The sequence below is a fragment of the Boleophthalmus pectinirostris genome, unplaced genomic scaffold (assembly GCF_026225935.1).
Source record: "Boleophthalmus pectinirostris isolate CB_2022bp ecotype Guang Dong unplaced genomic scaffold, ASM2622593v1 HiC_scaffold_18, whole genome shotgun sequence".
NCBI classification, from domain to species: Eukaryota; Metazoa; Chordata; class Actinopteri; order Gobiiformes; family Gobiidae; genus Boleophthalmus; species Boleophthalmus pectinirostris.
The window spans coordinates 44,063,358-44,080,622 of record NW_026571133.1 but is presented as its reverse complement, the minus strand read 5'-3'; the positions used below and the strand labels follow the sequence as shown (position 1 = coordinate 44,080,622).

The following is a 17,265-nucleotide window of genomic DNA, read 5'->3' as shown; positions in this document are numbered from 1 at the left end:
CCAGTTGACAAATTGAATTTCTCCTTTTGCCTTTGAGTTTGATTGCAAATTTAACAAAAGTCCTGGGCCAAATCCCATTTTTCAAAGAGCACGTCACTCCTCGTTCCTGCATTAAAACCACAGAGAGGGTCCCGCAGCAAAGGAACCGAGGAGACAGGCGAGGAGGAGGCACGCTCTGAGAAATGCGATGCGCCCTGAACCTTAAACACGCCCACTCCTCTTTACGCCGCCTCCCATTGGACACAACACCCCAGCGCTTTTCTGATTGGACCGAACACCGGAAAACACGGCACTAGTGACGTAAGCAAAGGATATTTGATGCACGGCGAGGTCATCTGCCTCTCTGCACACCGGCTGCTCCCGAGCAAGGCGCCATCTTGAGACAGGCATAAAGTAAGTGTATTTAAATGAGCAAATACGAAGATTCACGCGTGTGTGGACGGGTAGATGTTCATAACGCGTTTTGGGCATTGTGTTGTTTTTGTTTACGAGTCCATTTTGTCGCGCGTTGTGCTCAGAGATTACGTTCCACCTTGAAGCGGTCAAATTAGCCCGTTAGCATTAGCTCCACTGAGGTGCCCTGGATGCGCTCCATCCTCCGGCCGCGCTGCCTTTACGCGCACATGGATTTCTGCACATCAAGCGCACATGGATCTTCTGTGTCGTTTGCTGCCGCCGTCGGGCTTGCATGGCTTTGTCCCGCACGTCTGTAGCTGCGGACACACGGCTAAAGCGCACGGCTAACCTGTTGCTCTGTTGCAGCTCCACAGACCTGCGCCATGTACCCGAGCGCCCTGACGCAGCTGGCTCGGGCCAACCCTTTCAGCGCCCCCCTCTTCTCCCTGCAGAAAGTGGATGAGCCCCAACAGAGCCTCCAGACACAGAGGCCACGGAGACTAGCAGCAGCCGCCGCCTCAGACGGTAAGCCGGCCGCGGACAGTCCGGGAGCGCACGAGGAGCAGTGTTAACATTAGCCACAGCCGCACAGGCCGGTGCTTGACTGTGGTTACATGGTTAAATCCTAACTTCATTATGAGTTATAGCTGTGCACTATTTAAACCCGGCAGTGTCCATTTTCCACCGTAACCTTTGCAGCGGTGCCGTTACGCAGGGCCCGGCGCGCCCGCGGCCGTGGAGGACACAGAAGGGCAAAGCGGTTTTTTTAAGCTTTCATTCGCTTTTTAATGAGCCACTACCGCTTCCTGTGTGTTAGACTAAACCTTTTTCCTCTTAGGACAGCAGAAACTAGTGTTGGGTCCATGACTTTGTGACCCTGCTGCTCATGACTTCCCCAAGAACATTTTGTCCTTGTGTGAAACTCTATATTGGTTTAAATGGCCACATGTTCTTGACTTTCTATAAAGGCAACACAACTTCAAGTGATCTTTATTTTACATTGTACAAACCTGAACACTGTTATCTATTGACAGAGGAGACTGGTGCATTGGTGCTGCCACCTACTTTTATTTCCTGGTCTAAAACCAGCATTTATTCACTTTGCTTATTGAACTGTCATAAACACGTAAAGTGTCTAGTGTTTTAAAATGAAGAGCCCATAGATTAGTGTATACACCAAAAGATGTACAGAAATATAAAAAAATATATATTTATTTAAATACACTTAGGCACTTAATTATACACTTTAAAGGTCCTATATTGCACAGAAATGACTGAGCCTTTAGCCATGTTAAAATATTACCTCCTCAAAAACATGACCGAGAGTTGTTTTGTTTAATTCACATATATTTGATTTAATGCATCTTCAAAGCTCCAAATGCTCTGTTCCACCTTGTGATGTCTTGTGAAGGCTAACTGCTGTTTTCAACTTCAATTGAACTGATTCACCCTTTAATACTCTTAAAACACATTTATTTACTTTTATTTTTAATAATTTACTTTTACCTTTTTAGTTGTGATTGTCACAGAAATTCTCCATCTTTACTAGAATCATAGATCACCAGCAACTATTGAGGTTTAAAAATACAGTGGAGCGTTCTGTTTTTCTTCATGACATCTTGGTGGTACAAGAGTGTCTTCAGTTTGAGAAAAGAACCCAGCCTAAATATGCAGTATGTGTGTTGAACATGTGTGAATGAAACAAAACACAACTCCAGGTCTGTTTGATGAGGAAACATTAGAACATGGATCAAGAGTGGAGCAGTATGGGCCTTTTAACCTTTAGTTCTGAGGTAGCACACATGAGGGTTGCATGTGTTGAGTTGACCCTGCAGTGTAAACAGCAGCTGAAGCGTCCCTGTGGCTGTCCCTGTGTCTTCAGAGGGGGACAGCTGTGAGTTCGGCTCGCAGAAGTACTTCATCCTGTGTGGCTTTGGGGGCATCCTGAGCTGTGGCACCACGCATACGGCCGTGGTCCCTCTGGATCTGGTCAAATGCAGAATGCAGGTCTGTGCCCGAGTCCGTGCCCGGTTTGCCTGTGCTCGCCCGTGTTGTGCCCGACATGCCTCCCATCACCCATAACTGGTCTTTGGTTTATCAATATGCATGATCATTAAAGTTGTGAACTTACAAATTCATTTTTATTCATGACATGGTCCTGATATAACAGGCCTTTGACTGGAAAGACTGATTGTGATTTAGGCTGTTTAAATCCACACTTTGTGTCTGACAATTGAACAGGTTGTTCTGCACATAAAGGGCCTGATCCCACAGAGGACACTGCTGCTGGTTCAATCACACACGTCCATCAGCTCTGTCCTCTTCATCAATCATGGTGGTGTAATGATCTGTTCCAATGAAGGTGAAGGTCCACTGTCTCCAGGAGTGGTCATGAGCGCCCCCCGCTGTCTGTGCGAGTCCTGGGGACAGTGGCTCTAATGATTGTGTCTGTGTTGCATGTGTCCTGCATGTTGCATGTTTTCTCTGTCCCAGACGTGAGCTGTGAGTTTGGCTCCTCAAAGTACTATGCCCTGTGTGGCTTCGGGGGCATCCTGAGCTGTGGCATCACCCACACAGCAGTGGTCCCTCTGGATCTGGTCAAGTGCCGCCTGCAGGTTTGTACAGAGCTGCCCACAGCCCACCTGTACTCTGTATTGACTTTAGAATATTACCGTTGGCTTTAGTAAGAAGGTGAGGCCTTATAACTGTACACTGATCTAACTGAAGTGTCCATCCGCATGCTGCTAATTCAGTTGAGTAAGATAGTGCTGTCCCTACATCTACCTGTGTCAGTGACGAGCCTAGCACCTGCCGCTGTGGTCTGAACCTGTGTCTCTGCCAGGTGAACCCAGACAAATACAAGAGCATTGGGAATGGCTTTGCAGTGACTGTGAGAGAAGATGGCTTCAGAGGCCTGGCCAAGGGCTGGGCTCCCACCTTCATCGGCTACTCCATGCAAGGCCTGTGCAAGTTCGGCTTCTACGAAGTGTTCAAAATCTTCTACGCTGACTTACTGGGCGAGGTGAGTGCACACGTCTCACACCACACCCCAGCAGACACGCTCCTTAGATCCACCTCTGGAGGCTGTGGGCCTGGCCCACTCCTCAGCAGCCTGTAGCTGTACTGTCGGAGGTGCTTGAGTCATTGGCGTGTCAGAGCAGTCCACCTGTCCCCCAGCCCAGGGCCCCACTGGCCCCTGTCCCAGAGGCAGGACACACCAGTGGGGCCAGTCTGGGAGACGGACACTCTATTTGTGATGTAAAGATGATTATGTAATTGTTGTAAAGGGGGCGCCTCAAAGCTGCAGCAGCATTTCCACTGCACTCTCCTTTGTCTCAAAGGTCTGAGTGTAATTTAACTTTTGTGTGTGGACATGACAGCTGCCACCTGACCCACAGTCACACTGGAGTCTTAAAGTGGACTGAATTCCACCCACAGTCGCATTTCAAAGGCTGCTCTGCTGGGCAGTACCTGGTCAACAAAAGGGGAGGGTGAGGGTGGAGGAGGGGTGGGATCTGGACATATGATGAACAGTGTCTGACGGGTATCTATAACTCTGAGTTAGTCAGAGCAGTCCTACAGGGGCATAGACTGTATACAGAAGTGGAGTAAGCGAGTGTGACATCACCCAGAGCGTTCGTCTTCACTCAAATGAAGCTCATGATGCTCACGGTTAAAGGAGCCAACGTGGAGCCAGGCTCTGTTTATGAATAGGATTTTTTTAAAGGGACAAAATGGCAAAATAAAAACCCCAGGATCATGTAGAGCAGGTTAATACTAACATTTTAAGACGGCACACACTCAGAGCCACATATTTGTCTCGTTTGCACTAAAATTGTCAAGAACAGAGTGAGGATAGTATTCAAACACCATGTCCACAGTTCAGTTGATTTTAGTGTTTAGTTTCACTTTAATGGCAGTGTCTTCCTTTGGTAGAAGGACCTTTGGGTTGGTGACACTTGAGCAAAGGGCTCAGTTGGGAGGGTCACGTACATGTGTGGAGTTGTTGATGTGAAGTGCTTGTTCTCTGACTTGTTTGTGCTCATGTTTCAGGAGAACGCGTACCTGTGGAGGACCTCTCTATACCTTGCTGCATCAGCCAGTGCAGAGTTCTTTGCAGATATCGCTCTGGCTCCAATGGAGGCTGCCAAAGTGCGTATCCAGACCCAGCCCGGCTACGCCAACACCCTGAGAGAGGCAGCACCCAAGATGTATGCCGAGGAGGGCCTGTGGGCGTAAGTGTTGCTTTGTCTTTGAGACACGCTCCTTAGATCCACCTCTGGAGGTTGTGGGCCTGGCCCATTCCTCAGCAGCCTGTAGCTGTACTGTCGGAGGTGCTTGAGTCATTGGCGTGTCAGAGCAGTCCACCTGTCCCCCAGCCCAGGGCCCCACTGGCCCCTGTCCCAGAGGCAGGACACACCAGTGGGGCCAGTCTGGGAGATGGACATAAGCTTAACGTTAATGACTACAGCAGACCATTGTAAGTGCTAAACAGTGTTGTCTCCTCAGTTTCTACAAAGGAGTGGTCCCCCTGTGGATGAGACAGATTCCTTACACCATGATGAAGTTCGCATGCTTTGAGCGCACTGTGGAATTGCTTTACAAGTATGTGGTGCCCAAACCCCGCAGTGAGTGCTCCAAGCCCGAGCAGCTGGTGGTCACCTTCGTCGCTGGATACATCGGTACGTGTCCTCCCCCACCTTTAGGGTCACTGAGGTGAAGCAGAAATATGAAAACTCCTGTTTTCAGTAACTTTCCATGTCACACTTCACAAATGAACTCGCACTGTAGTTGGTACTGCAGTTAAATAGGCCTGTATTTGGTTTTACACTGTTCTTTAGTTAACATGTCAGTAAAATGTAAAAATAAGGAAAGCAGAATCCATTCCACGTCCTGATCTTTCCTCTCTCTGTGTTACAGCTGGAGTGTTCTGCGCTATCGTGTCCCACCCAGCCGACTCTGTGGTGTCTGTGCTGAACAAGGAGAAGGGCAGCACGGCGGCTCAGGTGCTCAAGAGGCTGGGCCCCAAAGGTCAGTGTCACCCTGACTCTTCTATATGTGCCTAGTGTTTGTTTAGCATGAAGGGCACAAGCTGGGCAATGAACACTTCTTGAAGACACTACACAAAGTTTTACTTTTACTTTACCTGTGACAACCTATTGACATGTAATTTAAGAGGTAAATATGATGTAAAAGTGGATTATATTCTTGTCAAGATAAATTTTCTTCACATGATGTATTGCTGCTAAAAAAGAAATGATTTCATGTCAGATAAGATATTCACATAACTATTTTTTTTTTCTCCCCCCCCCCCCATTTTTTATAATGTAAGAAATAAGCTGCCAGAGGCTCTCAGACACTTGATTCTCTTTCATGGTGCATTTTCAAGAGTGATGTCAAGTAGTTGCATATCCCACACAGATGTTTCTGTGTCATGGTGCAATGTCACGGTAGCAGAAAGGACTAAGAGGACGGGGTTCATTGTAATTGACAGCATGGTCTCTTGCATATAATTTGGTACATGGTTAGAGATTAGTTTGGGTAGTCAAGAGATATCGCTAATCTTGCCAGTAAAAGCCTGTGGTTAAGAAGAAGGAAACATTTTTTTGCTCTAAATTCTAAAAATAACACATGCTTTTTTTTTTACAAGGGATTTCAGAGCAATAGGTAAAGTATGAATTTGAATAAATGCCATACTGCGGAACATTCTGGCAGAGCATTCACCACTCCAGTTGTAGTCTCATTTCGTCTCACTTCCTCATGATCTGATGCCCCCATGAATCCATAAGTGTGACCTGTGTCTGTCTGTGTGCAGGTGTGTGGAAGGGTCTGGTGGCTCGTATCATCATGATCGGTACCCTCACGGCGCTGCAGTGGTTCATCTACGACTCGGTGAAGGTGTACTTCCGCCTGCCCCGCCCCCCTCCTCCCGAGATGCCAGAGTCGCTCAAGAAGAAGCTGGGCCTGACTGAGTAAATCCCCATCCTACCTCCCCTCACGGAGCCCATATTTATGTCCCTGTGTATATTTGACACGAGCAGAGGTGATGGGACTGCCTCGATTCCTGTACAACACGTCTGGTTTTATGATTCCTGTTGATAGAATGTGACTATTCTAATAAAGAGTTCCCCACATCTGTGTGCGTCTTACAAGTGTGCACATACACTGCACATACACGAGTGATCTAATGAAAGCCACACTACACCACACCAACATCACTGTTCTCTTAGCGTTGTGGAACGATCCTTCTGCATCAGGGCTTATGTTTAACAGTAAATGAGTCACTTCGGAGCATTCACTTCCTGCATGACCAAATGCACCAAAGCATATTACTTCAGTGACTCATATGAGACTTGTTCAGAGATGTCCAAACTTAAAACCCAGGGCCGTATATGAAACCTTTGTGGTGGAGGGCTGCAGACTGGTGATCAATACTGCTTCTGTCAGAGATGCATTTACATAGATTTGGCACAGCCTCAGTGGAACATTCATTTTAAACTGGTATCACAGTGCAGTGTGATATTAGATTTTATAGTTGCCACATCAAGTACTGCATTGTGATCATTTAGGCCAATTCAGCAGGGCTGAGGGCTGCTTTTGGCCCCTGGACCATAGTTTATTTGAGAACTGTTGAACAAATAGATGCTCTCTTGGTATCCCTTTGACTCATGAATTAGCTGAATTCACCAGTAGATGGCAGCACAGTCCACTCACTATAAAGTTTGGAGGCAATTGAGATTAAAGGAACTGAAGCACCTGAACTCTTGCTGTGTTCACAAAAAGATTCCACAATCACATGTGAGCCTGTGTCTCCAGAGTCTTCACCTGCAGACAGACACGTCCAAGTGTGTCTCATTCTCAGTTTATGAACAGGTCTCCTGTGAAGCTCAGAACCTCCAGAATTCCGTCCCTGAGCAGCAGAGGCTGCAGTAGCACTGACTCATGACTGGTGCAGGTGCTGGGGTTTAGGGAGAGACCATTCAGATCAGAGAGACATATTTTAGGTTTAAACAAACTGTCGTGAGTGCGTTCTGTTTTGTGATTGAAATGAAATAAGTAAAAGCCAGTGCTGTGGATTCACCTGTAGATGGCAGCACAGTCCACTATGAAGTTTGGAAGCAACTGAGATTAAAGGAACTGCGCAGCCTGAACTCTTACTGTGTTCAAAAAACATCAGTTCCATGTATGAGTCAGATCTGTGGAGCACACAGAATCCACAGTGTTTTCAAGTGTTAAAGACATGTCATTGAACACAGAAAGAGAGATACGTTAATGTCACACTATGGAACATTCCATTCAAAGCAATAAAATCTCCCTGGAGACAAGCAGAGACTGGACCTCCATAAGAAATGTCACATAGTGTAGCTTTAAATGAAGCTTCATCCCCTAAACACAGACCAAGACCAAGACTACACACACTCTACACACACTCTACACACACTCTACACACACTACACACACTCTGCACACACTACACACACTATACACACACTATATACACACTCTACACACACTTTACACACACACTACACACACTATACACACACACTACACACACTCTACACACACTCTACATACACTCTACACACTATACACACACCATACACACACTCTACACACACTCTACACACACTATATACACACTCTACACACACTTTACACACACATATCACTGATCCAACTTTGAAATTGTTTAAGTTTATGTTTTTAAATTTAAGCCTTTATATCCTAGTTTTAATACTTGCTGTAAAAGTTTTATGTACAATTACAATGCAAATGCTGCTGGTGTGTATTTAGGTCAGTAGGAAGTGGATCAGTATTAAATCTGAAGCATATTTAGGCTCCTAACGACACAATAAACAGATCCGCGGCAGATCCGCGGCAGATAACCCGGTTCTGAAAGCGGATCCAAAACGGGTCCTGGGCGGATCCGCGAGATACGCAGCGGATCTGCCGCGCCTCCGCCGCGCCTCCGCCGCGGATCCGGGCTTATTTTGACGGATCTGCGGCGGAGGCGCGGCTGATCCGCTGCGTATCCGCGCGGCGGATCCGTTGCTGATCCGCGGCAATGTGCAAGTGAACTCCGATGCGGATCCGCCGCGTATCTGCCGCGGATATTTTTTGCTATGTGGGACACTACATACACTCTACACACGATACACACACCATACACACACCATACACACTCTACACACACTATACACACACTATACACACACTCTACACACACTCTACACACACTATACACACACTCTACACACACTCTACACACACACTACACACACTCTACACACACTCTACACACACACTACACACACTCTACACACACTCTACACACACTCTACACACACTCTACACTCTACACACACTCTACACACACTCTACACACACTCTACACACACACTACACACACTCTACACACGATACACACACCATACACACACCATACACACTCTACACACACTATACACACACTATACACACACTCTACACACACTCTACACACACTATATACACACTCTACACACACTTTACACACACACTACACACACTATACACACACTCTACACACACACTACACACACTCTACACACACTATATACACACTTTACACACACTCTACACACACTCTACATACACTCTACACACGATACACACACCATACACACACTCTACACACACTATACACACACTCTACACACACTCTACACACTCTCTACATACACATTATACACACACTGTACACACACTATGCCCACACCATACACACACTCTACACACATTTGACACACACTATCACACATCTCGTGAGCTTTCACCTGCAGATAGAGACACATGCAAGTTTGTCTTATTCTCAGTTTATGGACATGCCTCATGTGAAGCTCAGAACCTCCAGAATTCCCTCCCTGAGCTGCAGAGGCTGCACTAGCACTGACTCATGACTGGTGCAGGTGCTGGGGTTTAGGGAGTGAACGTCAGATCAGAGAGACACATTTTAGGTTTAAACACACTGGATTTCACCATTGAAACTGGAAACCCACATGAGAGAGTCATGTGAGCGCGTTCTGTTTTGTGAAGGTTGTTTTCAGTAAAACTGTTTGAATTGAACATGTTTACCTTGTATCACAATGAAGTCAAGTTTATGAAATTTAAAATAAAATCTTATGTACATTTCCATTAAACCAGTAAAGGGCAGGGCTTATTTTTATATACTTTTTATTTATTTCATATTTTGGAGCCTCTCGTTATAAACCTTGGATATATTTTGGTTCCTAAAACACCAAGCCCAAGCTCCAGCAGTGTGTCCTTAGTCCAACACAGCAGATGTCTTATGTCTGTAACAAAAAAAACCCTCCCCAATATGACGAGGCTCCTCCCATGGGACCTAATAGAGCAGTGACCTGTGAAGTGGGAGCTGCCTGCACATTCCTGTTTCCTCGAACTCCACAGAGCCTGAGGAGGAGCACAAGTCCACCAAAGGTTTATTATTTCTAATTTTATATGTATATATATATATATATATATATGTATATATGTATATATATATATATATATATATATATATATATATATATATATATATATATATATATATATATATATATATATATATATATATATATTTTTTTTTTTTTTTTTTTTTTTGGTTGTTTAATGTCCTGAAAAACATGCGTCCTGTGTCCTTACAGTGAGCGAGCTTGCATCTCCACAAACCTGACTCATGCAGGTGACATGCCACCTCCAGAAACTTATACACTATTGCTTTCAGTTACACAGAAAAAAATACATCTCACGCCTCATTACATCCGACAAGGGCATCTGGAGAACCTGAGGTCTGACCCACGTCGCCGTGGAGACACCATATTACATATTACCATATTAGTTATCCATCATTATCATATGACATTTTAATGATTAAACAGTTTGTCTAATATAAAACTAACACAAAGGTCATTGTCAAAAGACTAAGACATAAATTAAATTCAAGTTGTTTGTCAGAATAAAGCCAGATGTCTTACAGGAGCCTAATATTGAGCATCTTGACAGTAGCATTCCTACGATCACACTGAAAAGCTCAGCACTGTGCAGGGCCTCTCTGTGATTGGCTGCTCTAAAGTGGGTGTGTGTTCTGATTGGTGGGTGTGAGGTCGCAGAGGTCAGCAGCTCTCAGACTTTGAAGGAGGAATGAGGCCTCTCTCCCTCACACAGTCTCCGACAGCCCTCCCCCCTTTCCCTCACATATTTACAATACAGCAGCAGAGTATGTACAGTCACAACTGCAGCTGGGGGCTGCTCGGGCACATGAGGGCATGTTTGAAACTCTGTTTTGTCCTGGTCACACATGCCACACTTGTCCTGGGGAGCACATACAGTACATATGTCATGTAAGTGCAGTGTAATGCACACACAAGAACCTGTTATCACTTGTATATAGTTATAATAAAGAAAAACATCCATCCGTCTACCTCTGTTTTATAGAAATAAAGTGGATTACATTGGATCCGTGATGTTGTCCTTTTGGTCATTACCCAGAGATCAGGAGAGGGGGAACCGGGATCTAATCTAGGACTAAACCAGGTCTAAACCAGGGACCATAAATGACAGTAGATCCTAGACTGAGCGGTAAATGGAGATCTTTGGACTCAGCTCCTTCTCCACCCCAACAGTCGGATACAGCCACTGCCTCACTGCAGACACTGCACTGATCCACCTGTCAATCACACTCTCCATCCTTCCCTCCCTAAGGACTAGGACCAGACTAAAACCCTCACTTGAGATACTTGAACTCCTCCACTTGAGGCAGGGATTCTCCACCCACCCCGAGAGGGCGCCACATTTTTCCTGTCGAGAACCACAACCTCCAATTTAGAGGAGCTGATCTTCATCCCAGATGTTTCACACTAAAACTGCCCAAGTGCATGTTGCAGGTCCTGTTTTAGTCCTGGTTTGTGGTCCCCAAACTGGACCCCCTCTGGCCCCTGACTGCACCTAGAAATTCTGTCCAGAAATAAGAAGAATAGAACTGGTGACAAAGGGCAGCCCTAGAGGACACTGACATGCACTGGGAACAGGTCTGACTTACTGCAGAGAACACAGCTCCTGCTCTGGTCATACAGGGACTGGACAGCCCTGAGCAAAAGGCCTCCGGACACCATACTCCCTGAACACCCCCCACAGGACACCAAGAGGGACACGGCAGAATGCCTTCTCCAGATCCACAAAGTACATGTGAAAACCACACTGTCTTTAATCTGTTCTCCAGTCCCTGGATTAGACTTTACTGGGGGGGACGAGGAGTGTGATTGTTCTGTAGTTGGAACACACCCTCTGGTCTTGTTAAACAGAGAGACTCCCAACCTGGTGTGCCAGGCCAGAGACCCTGAAAACCAAGTATGTGTGTGTGTGTGCGTGTGCATGTGTATGTGTATGTGTGCTGTGTTCCGGGAGGTCCTTGCAGATTTGAGGAGGTACAGGAGGTGGATCTCCTGTGGGCTTCATGTTCAGCTGTAGATCATATGAGATCATGTATGTTCCAGCTCTGGGTTCACACACTCTGCTGAGTGCGTACAAGAACCTAGAAAAAAACTATGCACCCTAGTATACTAGTATACTAGTTTTTGTTCCTCTGTCGTGGTCCTCAGTTGTGGATGCAGGGGTCAGATGCTCAGTGGGTGTGGGGTGGTATGCTGAGCATGTGCCTTATGACTGGCTCTCATTGTGTCTGTGAGGGTGAGTGCCAGAGCACAGATAATAGTCATAAGAATAGTACTGTTGAAGTGCTGCCTGCATAACACAGGTGACACAGCCCACAGACTGAGTCACACAGACTCCCACTAGTACACAAGCGGGTTTAGAACATATGAAAAACACCATTTATGAGTTATTTAAATCAGCAATTTTTCTAATTTCATATAACACAACAGAAGCAGAGACTGGATTGCACCACACAGGACTGACCATGCTCTCACAGTGTCCTGAGGGCTCATGTGTCCAGACGCTGGGTTCTGTAATGACTCTAGTGTCATGCTTCTTCTTCTTCTTCTTTTTCTTCTTCTTCTCTCAGGAGACTTCAGTTCATTCTAAAGCCCCAATCATAAGAGTGTTTTAGAACAGTGTGGTCTGGAGGAACACATGCTCTCACATATACAATCTTTAAGTCGTATTCATTCATTCAATCTCCAAAGGCAGCCACCATCCATCCATCCGTTTTCTTCTGCTTATCCGGGCTGAGTCACGGGGGGAGCAGTCTAACCAGGCTTCCCAGACTTTCTTCACCCCCCACAATTCCTTCAGCTCCTGTCGGGGGATCCTTAGGCATTCCCAGGTCAGCCCAGAGACATAGTCCCTCCAGCGTGTCCTGAAGACCCCACCCCCACCCCACCCACTCAGCTGCTCATAGTCATTATCCAGAACTCATGACCATAGGTGAGGGGAGATTTGCCTTTCGGCTCAGTTCCCACATCGGTCCGATACAGCGACCACATCACTGTAGACGCTGCACTGATCCACCTGTCAATTTCACGCTCCATCCTCCCCTCACTCATGAACAAGACCCCGAGATACTTGAACTCCTCCACTTGAGGAAGAGACTCTCCACCCACCTGAAGAGGGCAAGACACCGTTTTCCAGTCAAGAACCATGACTTGGATTTGGAGAAGCTGATCTTCATCCCAGCTGTTTCACCAGCTGCTTCACACTCGGCTGCAAACTGCCCCAGTGCACATTGCAGGTCCTGGTTTAATGAAGCCAACAGCACAACATCATCTGTAAACAGCAGAGATGATCCTGTGGTCCCCAAACCGGACCCCCTCAGGCCCCTGACTGCGACTAGAAATTCTGTCCATAAATACAATGAACAGAACCGGTGACAAAGGGCAGCCCTGGCAGAGTCCAACATGCACCGGGAACAGGTCTGACTTCCTGCCGGCAATGAACACAGCTCCTGCTCCGGTCATACAGGGACCGGACAGCCCTTAGCAAAGGGCCCCGAACCCCATACTTCCAGAGCACCCCCCACAGGACATCACGAGGGACACGGTCAAATGCTTTCTCCACAAAGCACATGTGGACTGTTTGGGCAAACTCCCATGAACCCTCGAGCACCCGATGGAGAGTGTAGAGCTGGTCCAGTGTTCCAGGACCAGGACAAAAACCACACTGCTCCTCCTGGATCCGAGGTTCGACTATCGGTTGGATTCTCCTCTTCACTACCCTGGAATAGACCTTACCGTGGAGACTGAGGAGTGTGATTCCCCTGTAGTTGGAACACACCCTCCAGTCTCCCTTCTTATACAGAGGGAACACCACCCCAGTTTGCCAGTCCAGAGGTACTGTCCCCGACCGCCACGCGATGTTGCAGAGACATGTCAGCCAAGACCCACAACATCCAGAGAATTGAGATACTTGGGACAATGTCATCCACCCCCGGAGCCTGTGGACGGTTCAGATATCCGGTCGTCAAGGCCCCCGCCTTTTACTGCCATCCAGATCTCTCTGCACTGGCCCCTTATGGATCCTCCTGAGGGTGGTGGGTCCACGGGAGGACAGCCCCATGGGGCCCGGTCGAGCACAGCCTGAAGAATCAACCCACCAGATGCTTGATGTCGAGCACCCACCCCAGGCCTGCACACACAGACTCCCACTAGTATACAAGAGGGATTGGAATATATACCACACCATATACACCATTTATGAGTTATTTAGATCAGCAATTTTTCTAATTCCATATAACACAACAGAAGCAGAGACTGGATTGCAACACACTGGACTGACCATGCTCTCACAGTGTCCTGAGGGCTCATGTGTCCAGATGTTTGGTTGTGTAATAACTCCAGTGTCATGTTTCTTCTTCTTCTTCTGCTGCTGCTGCTGCTCTTAGTCTGACCTTTCCCTCAGGACCTGTTTGCTTTGGGTGACCCTATCAGGGGCTCGAACCCCCCAGCAACATAGTTCCCGGGATCATTCGCACTAAGACCCCTCCAACATGTTAAGGTGGCGGTTCAAGCAGGGGCAAAGGCAGCCACATGACTGTGTAAGGTCATTTAAAAATACTCACCACACCCTGACACAGGGCTGGTCTAAGCCTCCCCTCTGTCCTACATCATTGCACACATGTCTTGTACGTGTGTGAACTCTCAAACACTCACTTCTCTTTCTTCTACTGTCCAATCAGATGCCACCATATTGATTCTTTTTGTTAGTGTGAAGACACTTAACCTCCAAAAGAAACATGCATTTACTTCCCACATGATCTGTGGTCGGGCTGTGCTGGATGCTGGTTTTGGCATAGCCTCGTTTCCACTGGTTCACTTTGGAATGTGTCTGCTGCCTATTGCCTGTGGCCAAACCTTCTTGTCAAAACCTGATCTGATCTCAGAAGCTAAACAGGGCTGGGCCAGGTTAGTACTTGGATGGGAGCCCCTTGGGAATACCAGGTGCCACAGTGGTATTCCCAACCACCAGTGCACCAGTGTCATTGTGTCCTTAGGCAAGGCACTTCACCCATTGACTTGTATGAAAGTGGTTGGAGGGGTTGATGGTGCAGAATGGCACCTCTCACTTCCTTGCCTACAATATTAGATTACCACTATCAAATGTGGAGTGAATGAATAATGCTGTGTAAAGCGTCTTTGAGTGACCATAAAAGAGCTATGTATTATTAGTTTTATTATTATTTGATCAGTATCAGCCTGTACCATGAGCTCCTAAATCAGTTTAACTGAGGAGCAATTAAAATGACCAAACAGATGATTGGACAAGAGAGAAAGCAGAAACAAATATAAAATATTCATCTCTCACCAAATGTTGATTTGATCTTGTGATAATCCTCTGTATTTCTAGTGATGTTGAGCCGACGTGCTCTGATATTGGTAATCTGATATTTCCACAGCATAATACATCCACATGCCCAGTGCATCACATAGAGAGAGATCCAGACGCAGAGGGGCACAGAAGTGAACCTGGAGATAAGTTGTTTAGTGTTTATTAGCTTTAGATTTAGCCACGCCTCACAGACCTAGGAATTACTAAATGCCTTTTTATGATTTAAATGTTATTAATAAAGAAGACATGAGTTATGCTTGGCTGACGTCAGTGTCTTACAGAGCACTGAAGCTGTGCTGGAGCCCGCACAGACCCCCTCCAAGGCCCCAACAGAAGTGTGCCATTGGAAAAAAAGGCTTGTGTCCCTGTACAAACCAGTCCATAACCTGACACCACCAACAACCTTGTGAGGGGCCACAACAATGGCCTTTTCTTCTCCTGTCCTCAGGGACCCGTAAGAGCTACAGAGAAATCCAGTGCAGCTACAGCATCAGCACGGCCTCTACAGGTCTGTCTGACTTCATAAAGACACTACCTCAGTCCCAGTGCTTCTGTTTCTTGTCATATGAGTTTATTATACAATTATAATCCCCAGAAGATTTCATTTTAGTTGAATGATCAATACTGACATCATACTGTATTTTACCTTCATATATTTGTACCAAACATTTAAGGTTGGTATTGTGGTCACTGGGAATTGTGTCCCTCCTTCAGGCTGCTGGGGCGTCTGTTCACCCGTCTCCAGATCCTGACCTAATCTGGGTCAGGACTCCCTCAGCTGGAGACCAGAGCACTCAGAAGAAACCCACACAAACATAGGCAGAACATGCAAACTCCACACAAACAGGGAGAACATGCAAACTCCACACAAACAGGGAGAACATGCAAACTCCACACAAACAGAGAGAACATGCAAACTCCACACAGAGGGGCCCGCCAGTTGAACCCAAAGCCTTCTTGCTGTGAGGCTCAGTTCATTTGGACACTCTGTCACAAAAATCACATTTGTCTATGACCTCTTGAATAAAGCTGAGATTTTATATTTTATTACTTATCTTTCTGTTTTATTTTTACTGTACATTAACATTTATATAATTATGTCTCATTTGACTCCTGTCTCTTGCTCTTTTTTGCTACTTATTTAGAATTTATTATCACCATTTATATTTTTTCTTTTTGTTATTATATTATATTGTGATGTGGACTTCTGTGTCCAAATTATTTCCCTTGTGCATCAGTAAAGTTAGTCAAAGTCTTAGTTTTATGCCACTGATAATTATTTTGTTTATTTTATCAAACCAGCTCTTTATTTTAGCCATTTCTCTTCTCAAACATTTTGTTCAAACACTTTTACAATACACCACCCAAACCCAAAGGAATCTGTAGCTAGAAAATAAAGCAGTTTCTCCTTTTTTATTCTTATAGTGTTTTCTGTGTTACTGTGACATTCCTGTGTTCTCCTCCTGTGTGTGTGTGTGTGTGTGTGTGTGTGCGTTGGAGCAGAAGATGGAGAGCGTTATGTAAGCCCCCTGTAGCCACGCCCCCTCCACTCTGGGCCAATGGGAGCTCCACGTGAGAAGCCCCCCGGCACCCCTGCCCCTGCCCCCTCCTCACATGCACACCGACTGCACGTGCACGTCCATCCTCCGCTGCTCCATCCTCATGTTTTATACACAATGCCAGGAAGCAGAACGTGACCAAACAAGGGCGCGCAAGGTCACCGTGGAAACATAAACAGCAGCAGTCATGTGCTACTTTTGTGTTATTCAAGCCACTACAAATAACTGAATAAACTACTGCTACTACTACTACTACTACTACTACTACTGCTGCTGCTGCTGCTACTACTACTACTACTACTACTACTACTGCTGCCATAAATTCTGTCCATACAAAAGAGGATTGGAAAATATACAGCAGGATGACATCTCAGACAATGTTAGAACAACTAGGACTGAACCAGGTCTAAACAAAGTCTAAACCAGGTCAAACGAGGACTAAACCAGGTCTAAGCAGGGCTAAAGCAGGACTAAAACAGAACTAAAG

The 17,265-nt window shown here is 46.2% G+C and overlaps 1 protein-coding gene, 2 non-coding genes and 1 pseudogene across 4 annotated transcripts; all 4 read left to right on the top strand.

Annotated features, from left to right (window-relative positions):
• Nucleotides 1–245: 245 nt before the first annotated feature.
• On the top strand, nucleotides 246–6,530 carry slc25a3b (solute carrier family 25 member 3b). Of its 2 annotated transcripts, none has more exons than XM_020938330.2 (8): nucleotides 246–393; nucleotides 763–921; nucleotides 2,890–3,011; nucleotides 3,239–3,418; nucleotides 4,450–4,631; nucleotides 4,906–5,078; nucleotides 5,317–5,427; nucleotides 6,212–6,530. In XM_020938330.2, the coding sequence occupies exons 2-8, from the start codon at nucleotides 780–782 to the stop codon at nucleotides 6,370–6,372; spliced, it is 1,071 nt and encodes a 356-aa protein (XP_020793989.1). In that variant the 5' UTR covers nucleotides 246–393; nucleotides 763–779; the 3' UTR covers nucleotides 6,373–6,530. The 2 variants fall into 2 exon arrangements, with proteins under 2 accessions (XP_020793989.1, XP_055009899.1); XM_055153924.1 differs by lacking the exon at nucleotides 2,890–3,011 and adding an exon at nucleotides 2,279–2,403.
• LOC129409089 (small nucleolar RNA SNORA53) lies at nucleotides 3,452–3,643 on the top strand. Its single transcript, XR_008632256.1, has one exon. It is a non-coding gene; the product is annotated as a small nucleolar RNA SNORA53 (small nucleolar RNA).
• On the top strand, nucleotides 4,654–4,845 carry LOC129409090 (small nucleolar RNA SNORA53). The gene has a single exon (XR_008632257.1). It is a non-coding gene; the product is annotated as a small nucleolar RNA SNORA53 (small nucleolar RNA).
• An 8,200-nt stretch (nucleotides 6,531–14,730) lies between the features above and the next one.
• Nucleotides 14,731–14,843, top strand: LOC129409092 (5S ribosomal RNA; annotated as a pseudogene).
• Nucleotides 14,844–17,265: the final 2,422 nt, after the last annotated feature.